The sequence below is a fragment of the Daldinia decipiens genome, assembly GCF_022478715.1.
Source record: "Daldinia decipiens strain CBS 113046 unplaced genomic scaffold F4813scaffold_21, whole genome shotgun sequence".
In the NCBI taxonomy this organism is placed as follows: domain Eukaryota; kingdom Fungi; phylum Ascomycota; class Sordariomycetes; order Xylariales; family Hypoxylaceae; genus Daldinia; species Daldinia decipiens.
The window spans coordinates 285,049-301,624 of record NW_026054564.1 but is presented as its reverse complement, the minus strand read 5'-3'; the positions used below and the strand labels follow the sequence as shown (position 1 = coordinate 301,624).

General features: G+C 47.9%; 5 protein-coding genes across 5 annotated transcripts; 4 read left to right on the top strand and 1 right to left on the bottom strand.

Moving 5' to 3' along the window:
• Positions 1-3,024: 3,024 nt before the first annotated feature.
• On the top strand, positions 3,025-6,295 carry F4813DRAFT_381311 (fungal-specific transcription factor domain-containing protein; the record flags this gene model as incomplete). The annotated part of the gene is made up of 3 exons (XM_049245655.1): positions 3,025-3,362; positions 3,427-4,329; positions 4,393-6,295. The coding sequence occupies 3 exons, from the start codon at positions 3,025-3,027 to the stop codon at positions 6,293-6,295; spliced, it is 3,144 nt and encodes a 1,047-aa protein (XP_049098675.1).
• An 851-nt stretch (positions 6,296-7,146) lies between these two features.
• Positions 7,147-9,565, top strand: F4813DRAFT_121884 (uncharacterized protein). Its single transcript, XM_049238608.1, has 5 exons — positions 7,147-7,265; positions 7,387-7,701; positions 7,805-8,711; positions 8,773-8,914; positions 8,995-9,565. The coding sequence occupies exons 2-5, from the start codon at positions 7,444-7,446 to the stop codon at positions 9,245-9,247; spliced, it is 1,560 nt and encodes a 519-aa protein (XP_049098674.1). The 5' UTR covers positions 7,147-7,265; positions 7,387-7,443; the 3' UTR covers positions 9,248-9,565.
• Positions 9,566-9,609: 44 nt separating this feature from the next.
• Positions 9,610-11,437, top strand: F4813DRAFT_121832 (Pex12 amino terminal region-domain-containing protein). The gene has a single exon (XM_049238607.1). It carries the CDS (start codon positions 9,783-9,785, stop codon positions 11,079-11,081), a length of 1,299 nt encoding a protein of 432 aa, XP_049098673.1. The 5' UTR covers positions 9,610-9,782; the 3' UTR covers positions 11,082-11,437.
• Positions 11,438-12,286: 849 nt separating this feature from the next.
• On the top strand, positions 12,287-13,677 carry F4813DRAFT_362909 (uncharacterized protein). The gene is made up of 2 exons (XM_049243666.1): positions 12,287-12,856; positions 13,063-13,677. Exons 1-2 carry the CDS (start codon positions 12,461-12,463, stop codon positions 13,309-13,311), a joined length of 645 nt encoding a protein of 214 aa, XP_049098672.1. The 5' UTR covers positions 12,287-12,460; the 3' UTR covers positions 13,312-13,677.
• F4813DRAFT_362907 (DUF590-domain-containing protein) lies at positions 13,678-16,523 on the bottom strand. Its single transcript, XM_049243665.1, has 4 exons — positions 15,189-16,523; positions 15,031-15,139; positions 13,989-14,976; positions 13,678-13,938 (listed from the first exon to the last, which is right to left on the bottom strand). Exons 1-4 carry the CDS (start codon positions 16,170-16,172, stop codon positions 13,854-13,856), a joined length of 2,166 nt encoding a protein of 721 aa, XP_049098671.1. The 5' UTR covers positions 16,173-16,523; the 3' UTR covers positions 13,678-13,853.
• Between the last annotated feature and the right edge of the window lie 53 nt (positions 16,524-16,576).

Below are 16,576 nucleotides of genomic sequence, written 5' to 3'. Positions count from 1 at the left end.
TCGAGAATGATAGATGGTAGTAGGCAAGTAAATAACTTACTTATGGGCTTATGACTATACGCGATCAAATACAAAGCTTTAACTTGGATTATAGACCCCGTGTTAGAGTTAAATAAGGACTAACTAGTAGTCTTTGAGTTAGCTTGTAAGTATATCCCACCTGGACGGAGTCGAAGGCCCGTCTTACCTCGCTTGCCATAGTCGCTAACCTATGAGAAGAGTTCTAACATCAACCGATCCTATCAGTATTATTCTAATTGCTTCATTCTCTTCTCTTAGTTGTGAATTTCCTCCATGGTAAAAACGAGAGGGAGTATATTCAAGGTTTGATATTATCTTATAGAAGTAACTAATAAATAATGCAGACTTTATTCGCAATTGGAGACGTTAATAGCAGCTAAGTAACGAATAGCTCAGACTTCAAAGTATGCTTCTATAACCAACACTAACAGAAATAATTGACAGGTCGGGGTAGCTTGTGTGTATGCATACATGCCATATTTTTCTGACTCTCGAGAGCCGTTCGCCCCTAAAATACGATTATACGATCGAATGGAGCGAGGCATACAACCGTCATGTGTATACTTTAGGTACATATAACGATCCATGCATTTATTAGACGCAGGTGGTTTGTCTTGGCCTCGTACAGGGGACTGCACTCCACAGTTCGGGCGAGCCATCAGCATCCTTCCTACTCCCAGTTAGAAATAGTCATATGTGCTCTAGTATTAGCAGCTATTAAGAATGAGGACCCCCACCTCGAATTTTTGCCTTCTCCCACATTTCCATACTGCTATCCTATTCTCTGGGTCTTTTAGTTGTTATTTTAGCAGTTTGACCCTCCGCCGCTACGACTCCCCTTTTTCAGCCGCTTCACCCGATTCATCATCACACGAGTGTTTCGTGTTGTCTCCTTCTCCTCAATCGACTTTAACCGCTAATTTAAAGCAAATACCGATCAATACCGGTCAGACCGGGTCGTTCGGGGGGGTAATTCCAGACGAAGGATTTACCGTGCAGCATTTGTTGGTATTGTTGGAGATGGCCCGTACATGATATTTTGTAAGAAGCTACCATTTAATTGCCATTTAGTTAGGTATGTCTCATACGCGTTTCTTTCACTACCTAGCTTAGTTGGTACCCTTCCTACATTGTCCTACCGACCCATTGTCCTACTTGTCCGACGGTTTCGCGTGCGACTTAGACACACGGTTTCGGACCAAGTTCTGGTGCCGCATTATTATCTTCGCCGACCTCTTCCCGCTCAACAGCACACACTTATTCTTTCTCCTCCGACAATAGCCCTCTCCCCTGTCTCCCTGTTCATAGGCGGACCAGTCAAGACCCCTTGTCAAGTGTCATGTCTTCGCAACAACGTGCAGTCCGAGACTTTTCCTTTCTGCAATGGAACCCTAAGCAAGTAGGTACTCGAGCGCGGATAGATTCTCTCTTTGCCTCTACCATATATAAGCGTCTTCCTGGTTCGCGTACCTAACCGATCTTTACTTTCGATGATTCTGCATTTCTGTATTTCTGTATTTCGTATATACCTGACCTGTCCGTCTACTACCGACTAGCATGCGTGTTGATATATGAGCTATCTATGTTTGTTAGTTGGTATAACTAACTAGTTATACCTGCATACACATGCCACACTTTGTGGTTGGTTTCGAGTTCGGTTATTATCCTTTTTAAGGATATCTATTAGCAATAGTAGTTCTATTCCATTCAACTGCCCGGTAACTACAGGTAGTCCCGACTTTAGTATTTGTCCCGATCGTTTGTTATATAAATTCTTAGCTTCTTAGCCAATCCCGAACGGCGCATAGTGTGCTCCGTGCTGGTATTTACTATTTTGTAGCTAATTGGCCTTCCCGCTCGTCGTCTCCCTGCATCTACATACAAATCAAGACTCCCCCATGTCTTGTCACTGGACTCCAGTCTACTCCGGGACCCTCCCCCTACCTGCATGTAGGTAAAGTACCTAGGTACTTGCTTGGGTATCCGAGGTGTTGTACTCTAACCTATCAGATCATGTACCTTACCACGCACTTTCTACCTAACTTGGTACTTTCCTTCGTCCTCGTTGTTACATCCTGCCTCGAAAATTCCCACTTAATTGCATCGCACCTGAACCCCGCCCAGACGCGCTAGCTTCGTTAAGGTAACTACCAGTACCTATGTATTGTACGTACTATGTAGCCACCTACGAGGAAGGGCTGCTAGGTGTGTAGGTACTGGGCTCCTTAAAAGAGCGCCTTCCGTTCCATGGGCAATTTACCGCAATGGGCGGCATTTACAAATTTCGAATTCTCTATCCCGTCTTTAGACGCGGGACCCCCCAGAACTAAAAGACTAATCATCTTCCTCCCGACCTTAGGCATTCCAGGTAAATCCAGATAGTCTCTGTCTATGTCTTTCTGGCTCGAACATCGCGTGTCCTTCCTTCGCATCGAATTAGCTCCAGCTCCGTCTCCCGCTTACTACCCGGCGATCGATTCCTTCAAGACATAGTCCCCCTCGGTATATAGTTCCTTGATTTGGACTGTTATGCGGTAACCGCGCCATACATAGTTCTCTAATTTGGGCCATGTTGTTTGTTTCGAGGTCATCTTAAATCATCGCCACTGTTAGCTCTTAGCGCAGCCGATTATTCGTTTATTCGGGAAAAACCAAGTTGCTCTTCGTTTGCTTGTCCCTCTCTCCCTTTGCGCGCCTGCACGCCTGCAGTGGTTTTGGCTCTTCTGTTGTAACACACTTAGATCGTCCGACTGTGGCACCAACGGGCGTCTTGGAGTGGCTTTTTAGTCCAGTATTTTTCTGCTTAGGACCGCACATAGAGAGAGGTAGAAAGAGCACTGGTAGAGAGAGGGTGTGCGCGTGCGACTAAGCGTTACTGGCCAATTATTCTTCTGTTCGAGGTGCGACAGGAAGCTCTCTACGAGGGGTGCGACACATTCGCCGCGAGCGGCCCGGAATTGAAGCGCTACGATTCTTCGCAAGACCATGATGGTTTAATGGAACATGACTTCTGTTCTCCCCGCACTGCTTAGAGACGTTAAACCATCTATACCTTTCGTGCGATCGCGCCCCATCATGACCGAGGTCCAGGAGCCGACGCCGCCTCAGAACGTCCAGCATGAAGATGACCCGCAGCGAGGGCGTCGCCGAAGTCGCTCTCCTGACAAGGATATCGATGGTAATGAGAGCGACCAGGCAGGCGACGGTGACACCAAAAACGGTAATTCATCAAACTCGGATGGACCCGTGAGAAAGCGGAGGCGGAGTCGCAAAGGTCTGGATAAGAAATTCGAATGTCCTACTGAGGGATGCGGCAAGAGTTATTCAAGGGCTGAACATCTGTGAGTTTTATAGGATACTAATTCTTAATATGCTTGCTCTGCTGACCGGGCGGGATTTGAAAAGCTATCGGCACCAGTTGAATCATTCGCCGAAACAGATATATAGATGCGACTTTCAGGATTGTAAGCGCCAGTTCGTCCGACTCGACTTGTGCAACCGTCATAAGGATCGCCATACTGCGAAAGGGTCTGCGCTGAATCGGAAAGATTCTTTGATTAGCCAGTCTTCTCCCGTCGACAACGTAAGACCTCCGTACCCTACGCCCAGTGCCGTTTCCCCCGATTCCGATAGACTCGGGCCAAGCTATACTCAAGGACGCGGAGCTCACTATGAATACCAGTCACCAAAAGATACCATCGGCACCCCTTATACTCCGATATCAAATACGCCACCCGCCAACTTTTCTCATGCCGGTCACCCAAACGGAGTTGACGGGTATATGCATCACGAGCAGGGCTATCCCGCTCCTCACGGTGCGCGGCATCCGCACCACTCTCCTTCAGGCCCTCCACGACCGACAATCCAAACCGGCGTCATTGCCCCTTATGGCGTTTTATCGCCAGTTCCCACGCAGCACGGCAACTATCACGGGCATCTCGCCAATACCCCCCAGTCTGCCCCGACGATGCCATACGTCACTCAGCAAAATTTAACACCTTTTACCTTACCCCCTTCAGATTTTGCGACGACAACCGCTGGTAACATGCCGAGGGAATCTGGACAAGCTTACGCACCACAAAATTCTAACGATTATGACCATTCGCATTCTCAATCAAATGGTGAAATGGTGCTGCTGGATCAGATGGCAACGCAAACTACCATTCCAATTTTTGGTAGTGACGGCGTCTTGAATAAGTCCCCATACGTTGCTATTCCCGAAGACTTTTTTGCATATCTCTTTAATACCAATGATCCTAACGGATCGCCGCAGGTGGGCCATGTAATGCCGCCAAATCAATATGCCAAGTACGTATCAATGGCTGGCTTTAAGATTTGTATTATTCTTCGAACTAACATGGTCGGATCTAGCTATGCGGAGCATCAATATGGCATGCCATATTACGAAAGTGCATCTTTGGGATATTTCCCGCCCTCTAATCAACCGCAGCAGGTCATGGCTGTAACAAATCTTCTTGACCCGAACCTCCCGGAGTCGCTCTTATCCGAGGAAAAGAGCCAAGAGATTTTTGACTTTATTAAGGAGAGGTTCCACGAGAACGATCATGCGCCAGTAGAGCGTCAACGAGAAAGTATATTAGAAGGTGACCGAAGTGATGAGAACCATATGTTAAGCCGAAAGATGATGCAGCAGTATATAGGTTCTTACTGGCTTCACTTCAGCGATCAGATACCAATTCTCCACAAACCGACGTTTTCGCCAGATAGGACGCCGAATTTGTTATTAATAGCAGTGATGGCAATAGGTGCTGCTTGCTTAGATAGGACGCACGGGCCGAAGGTCATCATGGCTGGATCTCAACTCTCTAACTTCCTTGCGTGGCACCTAAGGTGGGAAATATTCATGGACGTAAATTGCCGACCGCCGGCGAAGATCTGGGCCTTCCAGACCCTGTTATTACTAGAACTTTACGAGAAGATGTACTCAACAAGGGAGCTCCATGAACGAGCACACATCCATCATGCGACTACCATTACGCTCATGCGGAGAGGGAGGGCCCTGATTGGGAAATCTGCTCTGGACTCACCGCCAAACCCACGAGATGAGAAATCGGGGGCGAATAGCTCTCGGCATTCTTCTACTTCAGGGCTTGCGCATACGCCGGATGAGTGGTGGAACCACTGGATAACGAACGAGACTACCAGACGTGCAGCGTTTGCGGCGTTTCTTATCGATTCGATTCATGCTACGATGTTTGGGCATTCGACCGTGATGGTGGCACACGAAATGCGTCTGCCCCTCCCTTGTGACGATAAGCTATGGAAGGCTACAAGCGGCGCTGAGGTTGGTAGGATCGAGGCGAACCTTATGTCTAATGGAATTAAGCCTATCTCATTCCTCGAAGGACTCAAGCGGACTCTTGCGGGGCATGAAGTACAGACGAATCCTTTCGGTCGACAGATCCTCATGGCAGGTTTGCTAAGCGTGAGTTGGCATATGAATCAACGTGACCTGCAAGTCAGCTCGCTCGGCGGTGGCGTGCAACAAGCGCTCGGGGGCCGTGACAAATGGCGATCAACACTTACGAAAGCGTTCGACTCATGGAAGACAGACTTCGACAAGTCGCTGCAGCGCGCCGATACCGTGGTCGATCCGTATAGCTACGACAAGCGGAACGAAGCTAATGTAGTATTTGAAAGTAGGACGGTGTTACACCATCTAGCGCACATGGCAATGCACGTAGATATCGTCGACTGTCAGATATTTGCTCGCGCCAAACGCCTGCTTGGTAGAGCGATCGGTACACAGGATTTAAATAGCGCGCAGCGTCGAATGAAGGACCTCTGGGCGCCGTCTGCAAAAGCTCGCGATGCTACATTTTACGCTGCTAAATTCCTATGCTCAGTTTTGCTCCCTGAAAATGCAGGATCGCCTTCGGAGGGTTACAGCCACCAATCGGGTATCCTGATGTATCTAGCCAGAGACGACGTCCTCCTGAACCGGCCATGGGTGCTCTACTTCGCAGCATTGGTTGTATGGTGCTACGGTTTCGCGCTGGAGGGCCCTTGCCCTGGAGTTCCCATTCCGAATACTACCGAGGAGAAAATGAGTCAGATGCGCGAGTACCTATTGAGAGTTGGTTCGGTGGCGTCGCCGGAAGACCTCAAGGGCATGAGGGGTGTCAACAACAACAGTACTCTACTTATAGTTCTTAAGGACTCGTTCGAGTCGACACGATGGGAGCTGCTGCACGAAGGAGCAACACTGCTGAGCAATTGTATCCAGCTCAACAGCGGTGCAACCGTGGTTTAGCGAAGCCCATGGCCAATAAAATACGAAGAAAAAACCCCCCTTCGCCGCGAAGGAAGAAACATGGAATATACGGAATGATGAACGAGAATCTAAGGATGGCTAACTGATGTATGAGGAGGAAGGGATTATGGACAAGCGGCATAGAAAACATTTCTTAACGAAGATCATAGCGTCTATCAGAGCATCTGGATCCTTGAACTTTTTACTATTATAACTATGCAAAAACAGCGATTTCGCATCATATACCCAACACGACGTAACGGTGTCGCACAACCACATCGCTGTCGCATTTGTGTGATATTTACTGCTATTCGATACGTATATACAAGATCTACCAAAAACTGGCCAAAATTATTCGAATATTCGTTACAAAGCATGCGGAGACATACTCATCCTCATATTGAATTTACAATACTTCTGCCAAGGCCAGAATTCTTATTGCATTTTATCGTGAATTGTCGGGACTGTATTATACGCCCTTAGGTAGTGCGAGCTAGCTGTTATAGCTGTTATAGCTGGAAATGCAGAACGTGGGGGTTTCATACCCCGTATAAACTAGTAAAAGTGCAATCGGACATATCCTTGTTTTTTTACCTTGTATCGTGTACATACCTACCTTAGTAACTGTTGTAAAAGTGAGGCCCTACATGTATGTAGCTACCGGCTAATTGAGTAGATTAGGTACATACCTACCTCATAAAGTCTATCTCAGGTTCCATAGGTACAAATATACATATAAATTTATAAGTCATATGTTATGTAATAGTGATAGGAAGGCAATATGTAAACTCAAGCGGGCAAGAGCCGGACTTTTGGAAATGGCGCAATGAGTTATTCGTAGAAGGCACTCTACCTATTGCGTTAAATCCGAGTACATTAGGTACATACATATAAGGTTATAATTAGGTAGGTACCTCATAGGCATTAATCCCGAGGTAGGACTAGTTTGCAGCAATTCCCAATCGTACATGTAGGTAATCACCCAACTCTCCACCTCTTTACCTTCATCGAACTCCGGTCAGCAAACCTTCCATATGGTCCCTCGCGGCTTAAGATTACATCCCAACGAGCCGCCCTCACAACCGTGATAGGAGAAACGAGAGAGCGAGAGAGATTGCCTCTCTCGCCCTCTAGTATACGTCAGAAAGATGGTCCTTTTAATTGAACTTCCACCTGAGATCGTGCAACATGTTCTCGGTTATGTCGAACCCTCCGACTTGGGATGGATCCCCCGCGTTTGCAAGGATCTCTACCATATTGTCAATGGGAACACCTCACTCTTCAGAATTGTTTATCTTAACAATTACGATAATCCTCTAAATAAGCCCGTCGTGGATTGGACGCAGGCAGTTCACGATGTTGTCCGTTTACAGAGTATAGGCCGAAGAGATCGTGTCCAAGATAAGGTACGATACTTCTCGAACTTCTCGAACCTCGTATGCTTGCATTTATTATGCCTAGCTGACTTGCGATTCAAAACTGTTCAATGTCTGACTCTTTGCTCCGTAGAAGAACGAACTCTCCTTCGTTTATAACACCGTCAAGTCTTTCCTCCAGAATGCTGCTACCGATACTGAGCGATTCCCGTTAACAACCCATCTAACATCCCGCAACACTGAAATTCTGCGCTCTATATTCGAGGAAGAAACTAACCAATCTGCTTTTTTGTGTCGGTCTACTATCTTCGGGCGCGCCCGCAAGGAATGCATCTGTTCGGATAGCCACATCTCATCCGTACAGGCAGACCACCAGAAGAGCGCACACTTACACTGTCTTTTTGGGGTGCCTATTTTGTATGCGCGGCCAGAGTCCCATCAGACGAGAGAGAGCAAGATGAGCCCGTACGCCTGCTCTATGGTATACGACTTAAGACGATATACAGAAAAGACGAAATGGGGCCCGTTTATGGATGACGATACAGACCGTGTGGATTGGGAGAAAGCCGAAGCCATCATGATCGTGATCGGATCGAACCTTCGGAGGCTTGGCCTTGCGAGGTTTCCATTATGTAGCAGCTTTTGGGACTCACCTTTCGCAGGAACATGGCCCCAAAGCTATATACCACATCATATCCCGCGGAGGCCGGGTTCTCCGGAAGTCCCAGATCCGTTGGAACTTCAGGACCCATATGGAGTCACAGGGACTTGGCTACGCATAGTATGCTTCCTAGACTATACAGACTTTCATCTATATAACTTCGCCGAAGGCGCACAACTTCCGCGGGATATCCCTCGACCTGCTCTCGATGTTGGCCAGGCTACGCGCCTAATCCTTATGAGGATTCGCGTGACTAGTATCGAGCCCCCTGGGCCCGAGGACGGACAAGAACTACCAGTTGTACATTTCAAGGGAATTTCCCAGCCGCTCGACGATAGCTATAATGATAATGCCAATTCAGACTTAAAAGGTATGAAAGGTGCGTTCCCCTTTTCACTTGCAGGACATATAAATTTGCTAATAAGTGCTTGGAGAGAAAGGCACCGTTCGCTTAACCCGTGAAGGCGAGGTACATTGGACAACCTTCTCGATTTTCAACGGTGAAGAGAGATGGCGTAGTGAGAGTGTCCAGATTGGTGGTGTCAAGAGCTCCAAGGGGGCATTGGGTAATTGGTTTGACAAGTAAGTCGACTGGACCTTAGCTGCTATTACCTAGGTACCTACCTACCTATGTGTCGTGTGTATGCTGAACAGATGCCTAGGGATTTCGATCCACATGGCCCAGCTGGTCCAAGTGCATTTTGGAAGGTTTCGGACGATATCATAGCAGAATACAGCGAAATTATGCAGAATTTTCTGCCCAGTGTCCACGATACCTCCCTCGCCAAGCTAGGTGACGAGGATGAATTTGACCTGCCAGCTTACCGGTCGGACGACGATGAAGATGAGGAAGACGAGCCTGGACTGGAGCTGGAAGTCACGGGCATCTCTTGGGTGACGTGGACGGATAACTAGGTAGACTTTTCGTGCCGTCTCTTTTATATTAATGTCCTACATGTATTTCTAAGCTTGGTCTAGTTGGAGTTTGAGGAGGTATGCTGTGCTTTGCAATAATTCCTTCTATATATTTTATTGATGCCAAAGTACCTAACCTAGGTTAATGTATTATCACTATTTTGCCCATGGCTATAAATTAGAAATGTCGAAGGAATAATTCATTACAGGAGGCGGGATTGATAAGGTAGGTACTATGGAGGTATCCAGGTACCTAGGTTAATGTCTTAGGTACTATTCCGTATAGTGGATTAGATAAGCAATAAATTATGGCCCGAGCTCCTTTCATTTTGCGTCAACCTCGGCATCTTGTCGATCCTGGACCGAGTACATAATGTACCTAAACTTGGATTGTTATTTGGATTGGCTCGTGTCTTGTCATCTTATGCTTCAATCTACATTCTACATTTTAAAGAATACCCACAAAACATGTCCTGCTATTAACAATCAACTTACCTAGATACCAATTGAGGTGTAGCTCGCGCTAACAGTCAGGATGGAATTCGTCACAGCCCTTCGGGGCACCTTCGACGACCAGAAACCCTCATTATTTGAATTACTCTCGGAACAACAGCTCAACTCACTTCTACCACCGACATTGCGATACCTTCTTACTGTCGCGACTCATCGGTACCCCCGTTATTTACTACGTGCTCTTAACTCCTTCGATGAGCTTTACGCGCTCGCCATGCTCGTTATCGAGCGCCACTATTTACGGACACGCGGTGGCAGCTTTACCGAACACTTCTATGGCCTCAAACGAGAAAAGTCGCTACAGGCAGAAGTCCCTCGTGCTACCGCCCGCACTCCGGAGCTGGTACGGGAAACTCTCAAGCTGAGCGAGAAGGATATCTGGAAGAATCTGGCTGTTATGGTTGCTCTGCCGTACCTGAAGCGGAAGCTGGACGAGAGCCACGAGATCGAAGCTCCACGAGCCCTTCTCGGTGCAAACTATACCCGTATGCCTGCGAACCCGACGTTTAAGCAGCGACTGTTACACTATTACAAGTGGTTCATACGTAATGTATATCCAAGCGTACACGCCGCCTACTACTTCAGCATCATTGCCTTTAATCTAGCATACCTATTTGACGGCAGTAAATACCACAATCCATTCCTCTGGCTCATCGGCACTAGGATGCGTAGGATGAATGGGGCAGATTTCCAGGCCATTGAGGCTTTAGGCAAGCCAAAGGCGGGAATCCCACCCCTTACGGCTGCCAGTCTCCTCAATCCGAGAGTAATGGGACCGAGGTTGTTAAGTAGCTTGTCAGTCCTACTACCGACCAGCATATTTGCGCTGAAGTTCCTCGAATGGTGGTACGCGTCCGACTTTGCGAAGCAGTTGTCGAGGAAGGCTGCCGAGAACCTCGAGCTACCGCCACCTGTCGTGTCTGGTTTATCCGCGTTAGGAGCCAAGGTGCCGCACAAGAAGGGCCAGAAGGATCACGACGAGAAGAGTAAGAAAGAAGAAGAGGAACGACCTAAAATACCGTCGGCAGAGGATGCGCCAATTGCTACTCCATCATTGCTCCCTATCTTTACCGTACCTGCGCCAGAGGATTCTGAGCTATGCCCCATCTGCGAAGACGAAATCACGACGGCGACGGCTTGCCAGACGGGCGTGGTCTACTGCTATGCCTGCATACATAGGTGGCTCGAAGGTTCACATCAGAGACAGGAGGAGTTCATGGCCGATCAAGCCGGCAAGTGGGAAAGCGGCCAGGGCAGATGTGCCGTGACAGGACGTCGGGTCCTCGGCGGCACGGAGGGTCTAAGACGTATCATGGTTTGATTAAGATTTGAGATCTGGGTTATATCGCAGCTGCATGTGTCATTGGGTCAGGCACCGGCGTCTGGGGTAGCATCTAAAAAAAAGCTACGGGATAGGGGGAATATCTGATAATATTAATGAACGACATAAATTCGTCAAAGCCCGTCGCCATGAGACATCCGTCTAGATGGGCCGGTTTTATTTCGATAAGCCATGGATGCCGACTTGGAGCTTCTTACAACGAACGAGTAATCTCGTCTATTGGTACTGCAGATGGCTCCAGAAGAGTTGTCAATCATGGGCAAAGCTCTTCGACAGTCTATAAAGTCTATAATTGCAGTGATGCAAGAAATTCAGACGGTAATGGACCGATTACGTTGGTCTAGGCTTGCTTTACTCACCGACGAGGGAGATTAGAGCTACGACGACATATTCCATAAATAGAAGCAAAACGAGATCTAGACTCGATGCGAAAATAAACACCACGCTTTCATCGCCGGCGCAGCACGTCGGAACGGGCCTAGGAATATACTCGTTACCAAGTCTTTTGATGCAAAACTGTCCACAATGCGCGCCCGAACGCTGTGTCGGAAGGCTTCTTAGACTGATCCAATCTCGCGCACCGCAAATTAAAACCTGGCATCTGGACTGAGCGAGACATTCTAGACCTGCTGCTATCACGGATACCCTGCTCGCACAGTCTGCCTCTTTTCTTATTACCCGGGGCGCCGGGATGGGTCTGGGTCTGGTGGGAAGATTGGGAGTCTCACCTAACTACTTCAGGGTCCCGGGGCTCCAACAACCTTTTTTCCCGGGCAGCTGGTTAATATGGCTAAAGTGCCCACGCCCTAGCTGCTTGCCGTCGGTTGGCAAGAATTGCGAGAATTAGCGAAGAAGCTCGCTACCGCTACCTATTGCTTTGCTTGGATGCGATAGTGGCGGACATACGCGCGTGTGTAGGTACCTACCTAGGTAAGGTGATGACGATGGGATGGTATTCTTGATTAGGAGGCGAAATTATCGAAAAGGGCCGGGCCATGAACCCCGGTCCAGAATGGCAGTCCTGATTTCGATATGCAGACATCGATGGCGTTCGAGATTTCTTTTTTAGCTTCTCGGAGCTGATCCGTGAGCTGCGCTCTTGGGATATCTCATGTGATGGATCGGACGAGGCGTCTTCTATAAAGACTGGTGTTGTCCGCTTGTTGTTAGACTAGAATATTTATATAGGTACTCATCGGGTTGTCAGACAGACAAGCAAAGTTATATCTACCTCTTTATCTCTATCCCTAACTTCATATATCTATCTACCTACCTAGGTATTTATTTATCTATCTATCTATCTATCTATCTAATACCCAAACCCAACCAAACAAACAAACTCACCCGCAAAAACCAAAATGCGCACCTCAACCCTCCTCCCCATCTTTGCCAGCCTTGCTGCCGCCGCACCCGCCGCAAACCCCCAACTCACGACGCGAGACGCGCCGTCGCCCCCGCCCCGCATCGTATCGGTATCGTACTCGGGCAGCGGGTGTCCATCGGCGTCGCCGGCGGTGGACCGCACGGGCGGGTTCGACGACATATCGCTGCGGATGAACTCGTTCGAGGCCCGCACCACGTCCGTCGCCGACTCCTCGGTCAACTGCCAGGCCCACCTGGCGATTGCCGGGTCCGCGGCCGGCTGGCAGGTCGGCGTCAAGGACGTCTACGTCAAGGGCCATTTGGTGCTCGACCCCGGCGCGTCGCTGGATTACTACGTTACGAGCTTTTGGAGCGAGGATGCTGATAACACTGTATGTTTATTTGTTTGTCTGTCTGTTTGTTTCTTCCTCTCCGAGAGTGTTTCGATTTGGTTCTTGGACAATGTGTATTTATTTTGTTTTTATTTATTATCCTATGCGTTATAGGTATACCTTAGGTACATAAGAGGTTCCAACAAGCGCGCCAGCAAAACACTCAGTCAGTCAGTCAGTCGTTAACCATCTCATCGTCGGAATAGGTCACGATCAGGGGCTCCCTAGCCAACGACGGCACCGGCCGCGTAAACCAAGACGTCACGGCGCACAGCACGGTTCCCGACAACCAGGTCGTCTACTCGCCCTGCACGAACTCCAAGGGCAACGTCGGCCTGCTCAATGTCAACTTCCGCGTTGCGCTCCAGGCCGACGGCGCTCAGTACGGCTACTTCGGCAAGGACCCGAATACTACTGCCTCTGAGAGCTGGAGCTACGTCTGGCGCCGGTGCTAGATTATTTATCATTATTATTATTATTATCGTTCTTCTTCTTCTTCTTCCTCTTCTTCGTTATTCCCTATGGGGGATGAGTGGAAGACGCCAAACGAGCGAGCGAGCGTTTCTCGTAGGGTGGGTTTGGCGGAAAACATTGAATTTTGGTTCCTTTTGTTTGGCGGCATGGGCTGGGTTTGTATTGGATGGATTGTGGGTTTATTAAAAGCTTGATAGATTATATCAACCTATACTTTCTACATATTTGTCTCTGACTTGTGTTTCAAGGGTTTAAACCAGGGTTCATAGTGGAATATGTCTCAACATCTTGGAGAGACTACCTATATATATGTGTACCTAGGTAATGACAACAGCTTACTGGGTAATCTTATATTACAATTGCCTTATTTAACAGTGTAAAGTACGTGAATAATAATATGCTATTGTTTTAGTTATAACACCAATCTCGACTACCCAGCCACTAAGCTTACCGTCATGGTCAACAACACAACTACAAGGACCTCTTCTACAACCCCCTAGGTGATACAAAGTTGCCCGGACACCTAGTTCTTGGCCACTTTCGCCTGTGAAATTAGATGACGGCCTATTTGAATTGTTTCATCCATTCCTTGCTGTCGTAGCCAGAATCTAAAAGTATTAGTATAGCGGCTCTCTAGTTGGGCTTGGAAGAAACTTACAACTGTTCAGGGGTTCCTCCACCGTGAGTGGATATCTCACGAGCTTGGTCCTCTAAAGACTCCCGGGTAATCTTTTCCCCTACTCGTGGTGTGGGGGGCAGGGGTTTCTCGATAGCTTCAGGTCCTAGGCTCTCCTCTAACACCTGTTTCCTTATAGCAAACCGCTCGGCTCGCTCTTTTTGAAGCCCGGGGGAGTCCATCTGCTTCAACGCATACCGAACCACAAATTGCGCGGCTAAGTACACGTGTTCGGAAAGGAGTATGCTTAACAAGAGACCCCACACGGCAATATTAGATGGGTCGCCGCCAGGGCCCTCAGAATCACCACTGAAGAGATACACGATGGCGGAGCTCACAAGGCTTCCAAACCAAGATAAGAAGCCGAGTGCGTTAAGCCATGGTCCGATTGAGTCGTCTCTCCAAGGAATAGGCCTCTTGCTGCTAACCGCGATTTTCATGGCGTCTGATCGGAGCTCAACCCAGTTATTGATTAAGAAGCAAAGCGGCGTGAGTGGCCAAATTGCTGAAAAGAGGGATAGGTAGCCAAATTGAATAACCATTTCCCTGTAATCAACAGTGACGTCGTATATGTCGAGTTGAGCCTCGTTGCGAACTCTTTCAAGGAACTCGCGTTCTTCGGGGACGTCGCTAGATGCTGAGGCCTTACCCTTGGATTGAACCCTTTCAACTTCCTTGAATGCCTTGCGCTTCACATAGGGAACAACAGCCTCGAGCGCGAAATTCACGATTTGCGCTGTTACCGTGAAATATATCATCTGCTTCTTTAGACGATCGGGATTAATCTGAAAGCCCTGAGTAGTGATGGACTCCTTGCTAGAGAATTGCTCGGCCGTAATCTTAAAAATATCCAAGTATGGCACGAGAAGATTCCCGAAGGGCATGTAAACAAATGCACTCAAGAATAGGGGAGTATAAGAGGTGATAAAGTTAATAATGAATAATTTTCGAACAAGGGCGGCATGATGATCTATATAGATGTTAACGACATACAAACGGGAAAATATTAGAAGAATCCACTCACCATCTATCGTCTCATAATTCTCCATGTCAGTGAGCTTCTCTGCAAAACTACCAAGAATAGTCGACAGCGCTGGCAGTAATCCTGTGAGTATAATTGTAGGTGTGAAAGTCTAAAAACGCATTAGATAACATATCGTCCGACTAGGAGGTTCTACAAACCAGGTAGGATTTGAATGGGCCATTATATATTTCAGTGAGAAATATCTCGATAGAGAAACAGAATACATATAGAGCCCCTAGAATTGCCAGACAGCCAAACGCAAATGGTATCTGTAACAGCTGCGTCTGCAACCTCTTCATCGGAGGATAAACTTTCACGGCTTCGCCAGTGACGGGATCTATAGCCTCATGTTCCCATCTAAATTGCGTTCGGGGACGTTGGATCCGAGATACTCCACGAACGCCCCATTGGACAGCAAGATCGACCTCCTTCTTTTTCCACCATTCGAAGAAGGTGATAGACCAGAGGGAGCTAATAATGGCATAAAACCACGAATATTGACCAAGAATAAGCCAAGCGCCGAATCCGAACACTGCCGGGAATATCAGAAATGCGAAATAGGATTGCATAAACGCGAAGTAGAAAGCAACACTTTCGCCGAACTTATCGCGAATCTGGTCGAGATCCCGATCGTCTAGGATGTACTTGGTACTCCATTGCTTAATCCATTGTCGGTTGAAGGCGTGGTTGTGAAGTGGGAAGATGGATTCCACGTTCCTCCATACGCCAATCTTGGGCGCGATACCCGCACCGCCTTCGTTCTTAGGCTTTGTGATCAACAAGTAAACGGTACGCAGCCGCTCAGCTTCGGTAACAGACTGGTGGGCGAATTCTTTAGCCACGTCCTTGTTGGGAGTGGTAATCCGCACACCGTAGAGCCAATCTTGAACACGTTCGCGATAAATATGATTGGTTAGATGTTGCTCAGATGCCACTTTAACGAAGACCAATAAGGAAGATCCGTCGCCGTATCGAACTTCTGAAGCGAGCCCAACCCTAGTGAGGGCTTCAATTAGCTGGGTGAAGCCAGCTGCGGCCTCGGCTCTGTCGCTGGAAATCTTGTACCGAACGACATAATCTACGTCCATATTGCCCCCGAGGTGACCGCCGTCGGAGGCATAGAGAGACCGGATGCTCGACATGATCCGGCAATAGTTGTAGTTATGCCGGCTCGGCGAGGCCTTTCGCCTTGAGTTGCCCAAGTATAGACGCCCAAGTAGTAATTATAATGTTATTTATAATGTGTTAGGTGACAGGTCTACGATCTGGATCTGGTAGGATATTGAGGTATTAATAGAGAGGACTGAGGGTATGAGAAGTCTATTAGGAGAAGCGATTCCATGTACATAGGAAGGAAGTAAATCAAGAAGGTTAGATGTTTTAGATTGTATCAAATTTAGTAAATGTGCATGTGTTACAACTTACATGTGTGTAGCTGAATGGTCCGATATCAAGGAAAATCGGCAGCAGTAGAAACAAGTTGTTGATCAACGTCATCTCGCATTTGATAGGTACGATTGGGACCACTTGGATCCATGACATGTTA

Bases quoted from the DNA above. Each gene is read 5' to 3' on its own strand.
- F4813DRAFT_121884 (XM_049238608.1), top strand. From the start codon at position 7,444: ATGGTCCTTTTAATTGAACTTCCACCTGAGATCGTGCAACATGTTCTC. The intron at 7,702-7,804 runs GTACGATACTTC...TTTGCTCCGTAG, and splicing joins GAGATCGTGTCCAAGATAAG to AAGAACGAACTCTCCTTCGT. The intron at 8,915-8,994 runs GTAAGTCGACTG...ACAGATGCCTAG, and splicing joins TTGGGTAATTGGTTTGACAA to GGATTTCGATCCACATGGCC.
- F4813DRAFT_362907 (XM_049243665.1), bottom strand. From the start codon at position 16,172: ATGTCGAGCATCCGGTCTCTCTATGCCTCCGACGGCGGTCACCTCGGG. The intron at 14,977-15,030 runs GTGAGTGGATTC...ACATCTATATAG, and splicing joins GAATTATGAGACGATAGATG to ATCATCATGCCGCCCTTGTT. The intron at 13,939-13,988 runs GTAAGTTTCTTC...TAATACTTTTAG, and splicing joins GGAGGAACCCCTGAACAGTT to ATTCTGGCTACGACAGCAAG.
- F4813DRAFT_121832 (XM_049238607.1), top strand. From the start codon at position 9,783: ATGGAATTCGTCACAGCCCTTCGGGGCACCTTCGACGACCAGAAACCC.
- F4813DRAFT_362909 (XM_049243666.1), top strand. From the start codon at position 12,461: ATGCGCACCTCAACCCTCCTCCCCATCTTTGCCAGCCTTGCTGCCGCC. The intron at 12,857-13,062 runs GTATGTTTATTT...TCGTCGGAATAG, and splicing joins GCGAGGATGCTGATAACACT to GTCACGATCAGGGGCTCCCT.